A 15219-nucleotide genomic window follows, 5' to 3' on the forward strand; every position below is an offset into this window, starting at 1 on the left:
GACCTGATCACATTCCTTCTCTTTTTGTAAAGTTTAACTAACTCCCTCCCAATAGAAGATACAGTACAAACTCACATAGAACAGTCCCTCACAAATTTGGCCAACCTAAATTCCCTACCATAAACTATGACCTGTCTCAGACACTTTGTCTTCCTGCATTCTCTGAATAAATACCCCTTTAAAAAAAAAAAACCACTTTTCCAGGGTGCCTGGTGGCTCAGTCAGTTAAGCGTCCAACTTCGGCTCAGGTCATGATCTCACAGTTTGTGGGTTCGAGCCCTGTGTCGGGCTCTGTGCTGACAACTCAGAGCCTGGAGCCTGCTTCAGATTCTGTATCTCCCTCGCTCTCTGACCCTCCCCTGCTCATGCTGTCTCTCTCTCTCTCTCTCTCAGAAATAAATAAAACATTAAAAAAAATTTAAATAAATTAAAAAAACACTTTTCCTCTTCTTTACCAGTAGAACTCCTATATTTACAGGCCTTAAGATACAAGTCTACTCTCAGTGAAATTTTCCAACATTTCAAGCAGACTGAAGCCTCCCCTCTACTACATTCCAATGTGATTTTCACTTATATTTCATAATACCACTTGTAAATTTTATCAATCTAATTTGTTGACAGATATGCACTTCCATTTTTTATTCATCACTGTATATCCTGCATCTCCTTACCAGTGCCTGTCACGTAGTAGGCATTTACTATATGTTGGATTTATAAAAGAATAAATAAACTCCACAGTAAATAAATTCTCAGAAGGGGAGAATGATCCTCATGAATAAAGTCCCTCTGTATAATACATAAAAGATAGAGGTACCCGTGCAGAAACTAGTCTCATGAAAGGTTTTCTAATCATTGTAACTTCACAAAAGAAGTTAAATTAATAAAATAACATTTCCTGAGCACCTACAGCGTATCAGACATTGTACTAGGTGCTTTACAGGCATCATCTCATTTAAATCTCATTTAGTCTAGGGCTGCCTGGGTGACTCAGTTGGTTAAGACTCTTGATTTCAGCTCAGGTTATGATCTTATGGTTTGTGGGTTTGAGTACTGCATCAGGCTCTGTGCTGTGTGAAGTCTGTTTGGGATTCTTTCTCTCTCCCTCTCTCTGCCCCTCCCCTCCCTCTCAAAAAAATAAATAAGCTAAAAACAAAATAATTAAAAATAAATAAATCTCATTTAATCTGTAAAAGGAGGAATCACACAGTTTATACATTTAAAAATCTGTAGGTTCTGAGATATTAAGTATATAATTTGCCTTGCATAACATGTCAGAGCTCAGATATAAAGCAAGATTTCTTTGAAAGCTACCAATTCATGGCTTATGAATTTTTGCAGTAAGTCTTTTGCATGGTCTTTGCAGTGAAGGCTAAGTGTTTAAACAAGTCTAAGTTTTAGAGGGCCAGTCAGCATAATAGATTAGAGTATGCCTCTGGACTCAGATTGCCTAATTTCACATNCCGACTTCAGCTCAGATCATGATCTCATGGTTCATGGGTTCAAGCCCCACGTCGGGCTCTGTGCTGATGCTAGCTCAGAGCCTGGAGCCTGTTTCAGGTTCTGTGTCTCCCTCTCTCTCTCTGACCCTTCCCTGCTCACACTGTCACTGTCTCTCTCTCTCTCTCTCAGAAATAAATAAAACATTAAAAAAATTTTTTTAAATTAAATTATCCCCTGTAGGGGCACCTGGGTGCCTTAGCTGGTTAAGCATCCAATTCTGGATTTTAGGTCAGGAGCCTGCTTGGGTTTCTCTCTCTTCCACTCTCTCTGCTCTTTTCCCACTAGCGTGTGTGCAGGCACTCTCTTTCTCTTTGAAAATAAATAAATAAACTTAAAAAAAAACCTATTGCCTATAAATATGTATAATCAACATACGGCTTTAAGCGATCAAGGAGCTGCTGCCACAAACATTTTACTGGAAAATGGTTATCTAATGGTGTTCATTTGTTGCTTCTATGATAACTAGAAGACTTGGAGAAAAAGAATAATGAACTTGAGACCCTAAATTCACAGACCACGGTCCAGGTAAGGTATCAGAAAGCTTCCATGACTGCCTTAAAACAACTTATCTCTTTTAGCTACAAAGTCAGTATTTATGAAAAAGAAATCCAAAGTCTGATCCTGTCATGGGCTTGCTTTTTGAAAAAGCAAATTGAGTTTACAACTTCATAGGGTCCCAGGATCCTATATTCTATATATTTTTACAATCTCTATATCCTAGCACGTGCCCAGATATTAAAATATGTCTGAGGATTGTAGTAGGCTGAATAATGGCCCCCAAAGATATAGGTCCTAATCCTTAGAACTTGTAAATTATACCTTATTTGGTAAAGGGGATTTTGCAAATGAAATTAAGGATCTTGAGACAGGAAGATTATCCTGGATTAGCTAAATGAGCCCTAAATACAAGTGTCCTTATAAAAAGCAGGCAGAACAAATAAGATCGTTGGGGTCAGGACGACTATGCCTTCAGAAACTGTCAGAAGTGGGGATTTCTGAGGAGGAACCGCCAAGTGCTCTCCTAGAGGGGCGAGACTCTGAGTCGAAACTGTCTTGCCTGCATTTTGTCCTGTCTACACTGCTGTGCACATGCCCTGAAGTATTCCTGAATGATGAGACAGAATGTGTTTTCCCTGGCCATTCAAAGCCCACGTTTTCAGAGCAAATAGAACACAAGAAAACAATTTCACATGTAAAAAGTACCTCAGCCTATCTGCAGATAACACTGGGGTTACTGGCTCTAGCAGCTTTGGAAGTAGCAAATCCATTATGCCATAGTTAAGGTACAAGCAGAACAATAAAAATAGTGAGATTAATTAAAAAAAAAAAAGACAGAAAAGAAGAACACAAAGACGCAAGAGGAGAAGGCAGTGTGAAGATGGATCCAGAGAGAGAGATTTAAAGATGTTGGCCTTGTCCATGAATGATGCAGCCACAAACCAAGGAAGGTTGGCAGCCACCAGAAGCTGGGAGAAGAAAGGAATGGATTCTTTCATAGAGCTTCCAAAGTCTTTGACTACCAGCCTCTCTGATTATCAGCCTCATGATTCTGACTTTGGAGTTCTGGCTTCCAGAACTCTGGGAAAACAGATTTCTCTTTATCTAAGCAAACAACCTGGGATAATTTGTTACAGTAGCCACAGGAGATCAATATAAGAATGTATATTTTAAAATTTTAATTGTTCTCCATTCTATGTCTACTTAGGCAGAAAGCATTTAAAATGTTTAGGAAGAAGACTGGTTAAAATTAAGTTTTCAGTACTTGAAAGAATAAATTAGTTACCAGGAAAACTGACTTACATTGAAGAGTACATACAACAGTTCTTCTCATGTAGTTTGTGCTTAATAAATAGTTTTTAAAATAAATGCCACACTCGGTAAAAAAAAATCAAGGCTATCCAATAAATAAGATATTACTCTAGTGATGTTCTGTCATAAAAAATTTGAAGCCCATCCACTTGGTTCACAAAACTAAATGGTTAATAATAACATTTCTATAGGGATAAGGACTTGACTAATGTTACAAAGTAATTCTTCTACTAATGCTTATTTTAGAAAACATCCATTTCTTTCCTATTTTAAAGGACATGAAAGGCAGAGAATATACAGATCATCACTATTTTTATTCGTGTATTTTTCTATAACCTAAAATATTAATAGCAGATAATCAGATATAGTTTATAAACTACAAAACAATTCCCAATTTAAAATTTTCCATTCACACTTGACTATTTTCAAATTGACTCCTTTAAACATGATTTATTGTCCAGGGGCGCCTGGGTGGCTCAGTCGCTTAAACGTCTGACTTCGGCTGAGGTCATGATCTCTCACGGTTTGTGACTTTGAGCCCCACGTCAGCCTCTATGCTGACTGCTCAGAACCTGGAGGCTGCTTCAGATTTTGTCTCCTTTTCTCTACCCCTCCCCTGCTCATGTCTGTGTGTGTGTCTATCTCTCTTTCTCAAAAATAAACATTTTTTGAAAATATGTAAATAAATAAATAAACAAACACAATTTATTGTCCAGTTACAGGTACACTACATGAGTCAGAATATGCCATCTAAAACATATCTAGGTATATGCAGAAAGTCAAACATAATATAAACATTCTATAAGTGTTATTACCCAAGTACTAACATTAATAACAAGGTTTCAGCATTTTTCAAATGTTTTAAGTATTAAAATGCACAAGGATAATCAAGAATGATGTTTACCCATTTATTTCATTCAACCTGAGGAAAAACCTGAAAGATCAGGAGCCTTAAGATGTTTTTCATGCCACTCACAAATGGTAAAAATTTCAGAAAAACATGTTTAAAATTAACTGAAATTTAATAGAAGATATAGAATGAGCTGGTATTTATGGGGTCATAGTTTGACAGACTGTCAAGGACAAAAAAAAAATTTTTTAACTCTAGCTATTAACTGTACTTGGTTAATTAAAGAAAGATTACCACCACCCCCCAAGGACAAAATTCCACTATTAGAATCCAAACTCTGTGCAGCAGTGTTTTCTTCAACCACCGCCCTTTCTAAACAGGAAACTGTAACCACTCCCAGTTAAACCTACAGTCTTAGGAGTTTACATACCTATGGGCTTATAAATTACATAGATAATGATAGATAATGAGTACATTTCAATTACGCTTATTCAATATTTACTGTTCAAGTCTCATGGCATTCTGCCTACCAACTAATGGGACAGCCTTCAGACTCTCATAACTATCCTCCATATAGCAGATGTCTTAATAAACTGTAGACCTGATCACATTCCTTCTCTTTTTGTAAAGTTTAACTAACTCCCTCCCAATAGAAGATACAGTACAAACTCACATAGAACAGTCCCTCACAAATTTGGCCAACCTAAATTCCCTACCATAAACTATGACCTGTCTCAGACACTTTGTCTTCCTGCATTCTCTGAATAAATACCCCTTTAAAAAAAAAAAACCACTTTTCCAGGGTGCCTGGTGGCTCAGTCAGTTAAGCGTCCAACTTCGGCTCAGGTCATGATCTCACAGTTTGTGGGTTCGAGCCCTGTGTCGGGCTCTGTGCTGACAACTCAGAGCCTGGAGCCTGCTTCCGATTCTGTATCTCCCTCGCTCACTGACCCTCCCCTGCTCATGCTGTCTCTCTCTCTCTCTCTCTCAGAAATAAATAAAACATTAAAAAAAATTTAAATAAATTAAAAAAACACTTTTCCTCTTCTTTACCAGTAGAACTCCTATATTTACAGGCCTTAAGATACAAGTCTACTCTCAGTGAAATTTTCCAACATTTCAAGCAGACTGAAGCCTCCCCTCTACTACATTCCAATGTGATTTTCACTTATATTTCATAATACCACTTGTAAATTTTATCAATCTAATTTGTTGACAGATATGCACTTCCATTTTTTATTCATCACTGTATATCCTGCATCTCCTTACCAGTGCCTGTCACGTAGTAGGCATTTACTATATGTTGGATTTATAAAAGAATAAATAAACTCCACAGTAAATAAATTCTCAGAAGGGGAGAATGATCCTCATGAATAAAGTCCCTCTGTATAATACATAAAAGATAGAGGTACCCGTGCAGAAACTAGTCTCATGAAAGGTTTTCTAATCATTGTAACTTCACAAAAGAAGTTAAATTAATAAAATAACATTTCCTGAGCACCTACAGCGTATCAGACATTGTACTAGGTGCTTTACAGGCATCATCTCATTTAAATCTCATTTAGTCTAGGGCTGCCTGGGTGACTCAGTTGGTTAAGACTCTTGATTTCAGCTCAGGTTATGATCTTATGGTTTGTGGGTTTGAGTACTGCATCAGGCTCTGTGCTGTGTGAAGTCTGTTTGGGATTCTTTCTCTCTCCCTCTCTCTGCCCCTCCCCTCCCTCTCAAAAAAATAAATAAGCTAAAAACAAAATAATTAAAAATAAATAAATCTCATTTAATCTGTAAAAGGAGGAATCACACAGTTTATACATTTAAAAATCTGTAGGTTCTGAGATATTAAGTATATAATTTGCCTTGCATAACATGTCAGAGCTCAGATATAAAGCAAGATTTCTTTGAAAGCTACCAATTCATGGCTTATGAATTTTTGCAGTAAGTCTTTTGCATGGTCTTTGCAGTGAAGGCTAAGTGTTTAAACAAGTCTAAGTTTTAGAGGGCCAGTCAGCATAATAGATTAGAGTATGCCTCTGGACTCAGATTGCCTAATTTCACATTCTGTCCCCACCACTTGACAAATAAATTATTTTACCTCTCTGGAGGCGCCTGGGTGGCTCAGTCGGTTAAGTGTCCGACTTCAGCTCAGGTCATGATCTCACGGTTTGTTGGTTCAAACCCGCGTCAGGCTCTGTGCTGACAGCTAGCTCAGAGCCTGGAGCCTGCTTCTGATTCTGTGTCTCCCTCTCTCTCTGACCCTCCCCTGCTCACGCTGTCTCTCTCTCAATCAGAAATAAATAAAAACATTAAAAAAATGTTTTAAAACAAAAACAAATTATTTTACCCATCTGTCCCTCCTTTTCCTCATCTATAATATGGGGGAAAAATAGTATGTACCTCACAGTACAATTATGAGGATTACAAGGTATCAATCAGACAAACTGGTTAGAATACTACAATGCTTTATTTGAACATTCATTGAATACTTTATAAGACTCACTCGTGTTAGAAAATGCTACTAGAAATGTTTAAAATTGGCTTTAAAGAGCACATGAATTTAGAAAAAACTCTGTGTCCAACTTTTATAGAAAAAGTAGGTAGAGTAGGTATAAAGTTGTATGTAGACACTCTCTTACTGGAATGGTCGTTTTTTTTGTTGTTGTTTGTTTTGGTTTTTTGTTTTGTTTTGTTTTGTTTTAGCATTTTACCTGTTGTGACCTAAGAGTTTCTGCTTCTTCTTAGCTCTAAGTTCTACTGTAGTACCGGATCCAGCATACCTTTTCAATCAAAACACTGATCTCCAGACAGCAACTGGTTCTTTGGATTTTGAGGGTATCTCAAAAACAATACACTAATAAGAATTCTGAGTAGCCAATTTAGATAGAGAAGCCGGGTAATATTCAAGCTTATAAAGTAAAAACTATCATATTGATATACCAAACACTCTCAAATCTACATAGCAAAAGACACTTAAAAATTTTTAAAAATAAAGAACCACAACACTACACTATTTCATAAAGGAGATAAATTGAATGTACTAAGAATACACTTGCTTTTCAGAGGGTCAAAATCTAATGTTACACTACCAATTCATACTGATCTGACTTTAATAATAAATTCATACACATGAATAACAATATTAACTGCTGGTTTGATAATATTCAAATGGTGATGTTCAATGACATTATAATTGTTGGTTTGATTTCAGTTACCCAGACAGATCTAGAATTTACTCTCAATTTTTTTGCTGTTTCCTAAACATGCACAAAAATTCCACAGATTAATATCAAATAGAAAGTTCCTTCTCTAAACCTTCAGGAGAAGGAAAGAAATTCAAAAGTTGTACTTGACAGCTACTGAATGATAAAATTGGGCTTTAACTGAGGTTATTCAGTTGGTTCTAATGTTTATCCAGCCATGCATTCATCATATTGAGTTTCTGCTGAGTGAGAAACATATCTGAGGATACAAACTACATCCATTTCAAATATAACTGAGGCAGTGTAAATAGTGTGTGTAGAACCTAGGGCCAATTATTTGACCTGACTGAACTTTAATGTTCTCGTCTATAAAATGGGGTGAAAGGAAATAGAATATGCCACCCGCAAAATATCCCACTTCAGCATATTGGTTGTTTTCAGCTGTAGGTACGTAGAAAAAAAATTTTTTTTGATGTTTATTTATTTATTTTTGAGACAGAGATCGAGAATGGGGGAGAGGCAGAGGAGAGAGAGGGAGACAGAATCTCAAGCGGGCTCTGTGTACCTGATGCAGGGCTCAAACCCATGAAACTGTGAGATTATGACCTGAGCAGAAATCAAGAGTCAGATGCTTAACTGACTGAACACCCAGGTGCCCCTGGGTATTTAAAAATTTTAATAGCAAATGCAGGGGAGGCTTTCCCCAAACCTCCATTATCTACCTAAAAATAAGTCCTCTAAAAGGAACTCAGTTATCATAAATCCCCTCCCCAAAGGAGTTTCATCAACCAGGGAGGATGGACTCACTATAGGAGAGCAGATTCAAACTTAACACCACACCCAGATAAACCTTGTCACAAATTATCTTACCTCTAATCTGTTCTTCCAAGGGCCCATTCATCTTTCCTAAAAATCACTTCTTCTCCCCTAAGAAGCCTACATGTCCCTTTTATTTTCCCTCTTAAAATGGGATTTAATCCTGAATGCTAAAGCTATTTCTTTGAATTCGTAATTTTCCCTGAGTGTATGTATACCTTGTATACATGGAGAATACATATTAATAAACTTCTGTTTTTCTCTTGTTAATCTTTTTATTGCAAGGGTCTTAGTGAGGAACTCAGAATATCAGAGAGAAAATTATTTTCCTCCCCTACATTTTCTGATGACAAAGGATGGAATTGCTGAGACACCCTGCTCACTCCAGAGATTACAGATGGACTCTGGAAGAACTGGAAAAAGCCAGAACTGGGTAAGAATTCTTACCAAACCAGCTCTCCCTGATCTGTAATGCCCAGTCCCAAGAGGAAGATAAAACTTCAAACTGTTCCTTCCTTTCTAAATTCAGATTCACAGAAGAAAAACACTTGTAAATAAATATTAGTTCTTGAATTAACAGTCTTGGGAATTTGGTTTGGGGGTACCCACTGGTTATTGACCCTTGCCTCCCAAGGTACAGCTATTACTTTCCTATTTGCCTCATTCTGTGCCCTAAGAATTTGGCTTGGCTTTCTGGCTGCCTGACACGTAGTGGTTATTGGTTCTTCTGTGTGTAAGTGGCTCAACCATCAGTTTAGGAGCCATAAGAATATGGAATAAAAGAATATAATACAGAATATTCAATAGGAGCTGGATAGAAATGTGTGTTACAGGGGCGCCTGGGTGGCTCAGTCGGTTAAGCGTCCGACTTTGGCTCAGGTCATGATCTCACAGTCCATGGGTTCAAGCCCCGCATCAGGCTCTGTGCTGACAGCTAGCTCAGACCCTGGAGCCTGCTTCGGATTTGGATTCTGTATCTCCCTCTCTCTCTGCTCCTCCCCATTCATGCTCTGTCTCTCAAAAAAAAAAAAAAGAAAAGAAAGAAAGAAATGTGTGTTACACCTATTGGAAATTAGCATCCTACTGTTGCCAGCTGTGGGGGGTAGGATGAGGTGGAGGCGTGTTGTCTCTTTCTCTTGGAGTGGTTCTGGATCTTGGGAGGGCTGCAACTTTTCTACCTTCTTTGGGGATGTCATTGCATTAAGTTTAGTTATAAAAGGTATTGGTTTTGGTTTTGAGTCACTTGATAGTTACACCCTTGGTTTTAAAAAATATTTATTTAATTTTTTTAATGTTTATTTTTGAGAGAGAGTGAGAGACAGAGTGTGAGCAGGGGAGGGGCATAGAGAGAAGGGACACAGAATCCAAAGCAGGATCCAGGCTCTCAGATGTCAGCACAGAGCCCGATGCAGGGCTCAAACCCACAAACCCTGAGATCATGACTGAGCCACCCAGACGCCCCAGAAAAAAAATATTTTTAAAAAGGAGTTCAATACTACCAGGAATATTTACTGTTTGTCCCAGCTGAAACCTAATAGATAATAAGATATTTGAAAGGACTTTTTTAAAGGAGTTCTATGGTCAAAAGTTAGTCTAACTACAAGCTGATATTCAGAGCTTCATGGGAGTTTTTGTTTTTTAAGGCCTCTCTTGTTCTATTTCATCCTGTTCCTCACATAGGAACTTTTTAGTTAACTGAAACTTCCTGAACCCCTGCTGACCATATGCTCTGCCAACTCTGTCCACCCCCTTCTTGTTGGCATGATTTTGCTGAAGATAATCTGGAATTTCACTGGCTGCTTTGAGAAACCTAACATCTTCCCAAACTGCCTCCTTGAAGACCTCTCTCCCTTACCATGATTTCTGCTCCTCTTTCCTTCGCCACCTTCGATCTTCCATTCAGTCCCCTTGAATCCTTCAAGCCCCTACCTCCTCCACCCTTCTGTCCACCAGCAAGACTTCTCCCTTCCCCCTTCAGCCCTCCGATGCCTACAGTCATTTCTACTTTAAGCAGCATTCAAAGGGAGTCAGAAACAACTACCTAGAAGCAACTACCTGATGCTGAAAAGGGAAAAGGAGCTATTTGGAATTGGGCAAGTGAACAATCTTCAAAGTCTTCACAACAAATATTGTAAAAAGCTTTAGCCATCTGAGCAGGTAACCTTACCTTCTTCCATCTCCCAGAAATACAATTTGGATCCAATTCTTCTTTTCACAAACTAGTGAGTTTTATATTATTGTACCTGACATGTGTTACAATAATTTAAGAATTTAAAAGGATTCAAGAATTTAAAAGAAAGGCTGTAAGATCTCTATTTGTGTTTTTCTGTATGTTTTAGATGTGTGACATTTTTCTACCTCTGGATAGTCTTGACAAAATTAATTTGTAAAAGAGCTCCATTTAACTGAACTAAAGATAAAGAAGTGCCATATTAATGTAATATTCTCTCAGAGAAATACAGAAACTAACTCAAATGGTTTTAAATTCACACGACTCAGTTAATCTTTGGCAAATAAGAATATTGTTGGTTTAATTGAAAAAAGCAAAAAAAAACAAACCAGCCAACAAAAAAATAGATATATCTCCAGAGTTGTGAGCATTAAATATAATGCAGACATACAGATTTTCTACCTGGGTTTACTAGTCAAATAAGCATATGTTATCTCTGTGTCACAAAATTTGTCAGCAGGAAAAGTAACTTAATAAGATGGCTAGTTGCTAAGGTCTCATGAAATTTTCATGAGTAATTTAAACATATGTGTTTAAAACCACTGAATTAAATAATTGTAAGTTTAAATGTAAAAAAGTTTAAAAATATAAAAATTCATAAATGAAATTTTCAACGATAATTACTTTTTATACTATGTCTGCTTGAAATAGTTTACCAAATCTCTTTGGTAACTTACAGCCTTAGAGTTTTGCTAAGTCAAGTTAAATGATGAATATTCACTGAATATGTATAATCATCCCACAAAAGGCAAAATGAAACATTAATTACTGAATGTAAGTTAACCTACTTTTGGTCTCTTATTAAAAAGCAACCAGGGGCACCTGGGTGGCTCAGTTGATTAGACGTCCCACTTCGGCTCAGGTCATGATCTTGCAGTTTGTGGGTTTGAGCCCCGCATCGGGCTCTGTGCTGACAGCTCAGAACCTGGAGCCTGCTTTGGATTCTGTGTCTCCCTCTCTCTTTGCCCATCCCCTGCTCATGCTCGGACTCTGTCTCTCAAAAAATGAATATAAATGTTAAAAAAAAGAAATTAAAAAAAAAGCAACCATAGATATTTGGATCTGTTCGTAAACATGTGTTGTACCATGGTGAAAAATATTGAAAAAATTACACCATGAGGAAGCATATAGCTTTAGAAATTAGGAAATGAAGTATTCATAAGTTTGCCAATGTACAGAATGTTGGTGTATGACAAACATTTCACAATTACTTCCTAGTTTTCACTAGAATTAAGGTATCTAAGTTAAGAATTCTAATTAATATATGTAATTAAAATACTAGGAATAACAGAGGGGGAACTTAGTATACAAGGAAAGTGGAATGTGTCCTGGTGTGAAAAAATGTATGACATATGGAGATAAGTTTTTGTTAAAGGAAAAAAAAAGAGCAATTTTGTCCTAAAATAGAATAATTCATTGTTCCAGAATGAGAAAGAGCAGAATAAAAGACAAAAATTAAATGGATATAGAAAGCTGGGAAGAGAGAGGAGATACTTATTTCAAATGGTCCAGGTGGCTAAAACTGAATGCATTAATTATAGGGGTTATAAAAATGAGCCTTAATATCTAAAGTACATTGATGCAAAACTAGAACTGAGTCTTGTCTCTAGCAAAAGAGGAAAGCTTTCTTGGACTATGGGTTTGCCCTTGATAAAATTCAGAAAAGTTTTCCTTTAAGTAATCTTTTATTTTCCTTTTAAGTAATCTGCCTAGAAAACAAAGACCCTGTGTTTTATCAAAATAACTTCCTGTACTTTCCCATTTTCTTTATCCGTCTTTGATTACTTAAGAAACAGAGTCTTCTCTATTAAAAGAGCTCATTTATATTTATTATATATAACTATGTAACTTTCAGTATTTGCCTTCAGTGTTTTCGTCAGTTTGGTTAAATGGATAACTAAGTATTGTTTCACAGGACCTATGATCCCATTTATTTATTTTTAATTTATTTTTATGTTTTTATTTATTTCTGAGAGAGAGAGAGAGAGTGTGTGTGAGCAGGGGAGGGTCAGAGAGAGGGCGACACAGAATGTGAAGCAGGCTCCAGGCTCTGAGCTAGCTGTCAGCACAGAGCCCGACATGGGGCTTGAACCCATGAACCGTGAAATCATGACCTGAGCCGTAGTCGGACACTTACCTGACTGAGCCACCCAGGTGCCCCCTTATGATACCATTTAACCATGTGTTTTAAAACAGTATGTTTCGGGGTACCTGGGTGGCTCAGTTGGTTAGGTGTCGGACTTCGGCTCAGGTCATGATCTCACACTCCTTGAGTTCAAGCCCCACATCTGACTCTGTGCTGACAGCTCAGAGTCTGGAGCCTACTTCAGATTCTGTGTCTCCCTCTCTGCCCCTCCCCTAATTGAACTCTGTCTCTGTGTCTCAAAAATAAACAAACATTTAAAAAATTTTAAGCCTAATATGTTTGGCAAAACTCCCAAAAATCAAATTCTAAATTTTTTTTGAGCTGGACCTAACTTTGATTTGTTCCAGAGGGTCCCTGAAACACCTCAAAAGATTTGTTCTTGGGGCGCCTGGGTGGCTTAGTCGGTTAAGCGTCCGACTTTCGCTTAGGTCATGATCTCACGGTTCGTGGGTTCGAGCCCCGCGTCAGGCTCTGTGCTGACTGCCAGCTCAGAGCCTGGAGCCTGTTTCGGAGTCTGTCACTCCCTCTCTCTCTGAGTTGGAGAGACACTGCTCATGCTGTCTCTCTCTCTCCTAGAAATAAATAAAACATTAAAAAAAAAAAAAAAAGATTTGTTCTCTCCTTATAAAAAGAAAGATGTCAAACTAACAGAGCTTATTTGATATGTTAAATTCTATAGAAAGCATTGCCAGGGGCACCTGAGTGGCTCAGTCAGTTGAGCATTGGACTTCAGCTCAGGTCATGATCTCACACAGTTCCTGGGTTCGAAGCCCATGTCGGACTCTGTGCTGACAGCTCAGAGCTTGGAGCCTGCTTCAGATTCTGTGTCTCCCTCTCTCTCTCTGCCCCTCTCTTGCTTGCTCTCTGTCTCTGTCTCTGTCTTTCTCTTCCTCTCGAAAATAAATAAATAAAAAAGTTTTTTAAAGCAAGGAGGTGTCAATTTCCAGTTATAGATAAAATAAGTACGTACTGGGGATATTGTACAGCATGGCGACTATAGTTAATAATGCGGTATTATACATTTGAAAGTTGCTGAGAGAGATCTTAAAAGTTCTTATCAGAAGAAAAAAATGTGTAATTCTGTGTGGTGATGAACTTCGGCCAGACTTATTGTGGTGATCATTTTGCAATATATACAAATAGCAAATCTTTATGTGGTACATCTGAAACTAATACAATGTAACATGTCAGTTATATCTTAATAAGAAATAATTTTAAAAAGAAGGTGGCATTTAAGTCATTAAAGAATAAGTAGAATTTCTACAAAGATGGTAAAAAAGGCCTTCCTTGTAGAGTAAAAGATACAAGCAAAGACCAAGGCAGGTAGGCATAGAGCATGTTCAGAAATAACATTTCCAAGCAAGTACTGTGGTTTTGCCAAAAAAATACGATTATGTGGGATACAGTAATTTTAAAAAATGAAAAGGACATATCGGAGTGGAGCTACGAAGAGCTCCAATTTTGAAGCGTTTGAATGCAACCCTAAATAATTTTACATTTGTTTGGGAGCCAATAGAGGGTCACTGAGTATTTCTGAGGGAAGTAACCAGGGGCTGCGTCAGCTCCCTATCTTTAAAAAGCAGTAGGGAAAAAATAAAAATAAAAAAATAAAAACTAAAAAGCAGTAGGGAAGGGAGTGATTGGAAGAGGGACAGATGGAGGGAAGCAAGTCCAGTTTGGAAGCCACTGCTGTAGTGCAAAGAAGACGACAGAAGCACCACATTTAGCAGAGAGGGAGTGGGGATGAAAAAGGAGAGAAGTAAATTGAAATGTTGAAAAAAGGAGAATCTATACTTGGGAGGAAACGTTAGGACCAGAAATGTAAACTTCCAAGTCATTCCCTTAAAGGAAACTGCCCGAGTTTACCAATGAAAGTTAAGGAAGAGCACCAAGTGAAAAACTACCACATTTCATCTTTAACTATCCAAGTTGAATGTTGACTGAAACCCAAAAACTCTGCTCCCCCTTTCAAAGACTGCATGTAACACAACAGAATAAAAGATTCAGTCTTTCTACTGTCAAGTCATGAAGTATAAGTGGTCTGCTAAGCAAGGCCCATTACATTTAACATCATCCTTTAAGTCCTTTGAACCAGCATTCCCGAGAGGTGTTTAGTTGGTTTAAATACATGCTGTTAAAATCCTCCCTTCCTCGACACTCGGAACCCTCCCCCAACACACACACGCACGCACACACCTGTTCTGACAGGAGGCTCACCCAGCTGCGGACGGCCTTGCCTCTGTACTAGCCTTACCAAGGACAGCCCTTCCATTCCTTGAAGTCCCTGCAGCTTCCTGAGCGCAGGGTCCCGGTCTGGTGGATCGGCGCCTACCGCAAGGCTACGCTCGAGGCAGGAGCCCAAGGGACGCTCACTGAAGGAATGACCGCCACCCGGGCCCACCGGCCACCTGGCTCCGCACGCCCCAGGCTCTGAGGCTCACAGAGCCGTTTTCAGGCGCTTGACACACCCCTCTCCTCGGGCCCTTTTCCCTCCTCCGCCCAGCACATTCCGCACGTCTTGCCTCGGAGGGACAACGCGCCACTTCATCCGCTCCCACCCCTGCTGAGCTCGACACGGTCCCCGTCGCTCAGACGGACTTTCCCTCAGCGCCCCCCGCACACCTTTTCCTCCTCCTCCTCCTCCCGGAGCTGCTCCTTTCCCCCCCCCCCC

At 38.6% G+C, this 15219-nt stretch overlaps 1 protein-coding gene and 1 long non-coding RNA gene across 2 annotated transcripts in view; one reads left to right on the forward strand and one right to left on the reverse strand.

Moving 5' to 3' along the window:
* Positions 1–8701, forward strand: part of LOC144216626 (uncharacterized) — a 69987-nt gene extending 61286 nt beyond the window's left edge. Inside the window, exon 3 of the long non-coding RNA XR_013330702.1 lies at positions 8458–8701. This is a non-coding gene — a long non-coding RNA (uncharacterized LOC144216626). The remainder of the gene's footprint in view (positions 1–8457) is intronic.
* SLC35A3 (solute carrier family 35 member A3) overlaps positions 1–14931 on the reverse strand; it is a 65094-nt gene extending 50163 nt beyond the window's left edge. The window contains exon 1 of the mRNA XM_077746055.1: positions 14803–14931. Within this exon, the coding sequence (XP_077602181.1) occupies positions 14803–14820 (18 nt within the window). The 5' untranslated portion in view covers positions 14821–14931. The remainder of the gene's footprint in view (positions 1–14802) is intronic.
* Between the last annotated feature and the right edge of the window lie 288 nt (positions 14932–15219).

This window comes from Crocuta crocuta, unplaced genomic scaffold (assembly GCF_008692635.1).
Source record: "Crocuta crocuta isolate KB4526 unplaced genomic scaffold, BGI_CrCroc_1.0 scaffold48, whole genome shotgun sequence".
In the NCBI taxonomy this organism is placed as follows: Eukaryota; Metazoa; Chordata; class Mammalia; order Carnivora; family Hyaenidae; genus Crocuta; species Crocuta crocuta.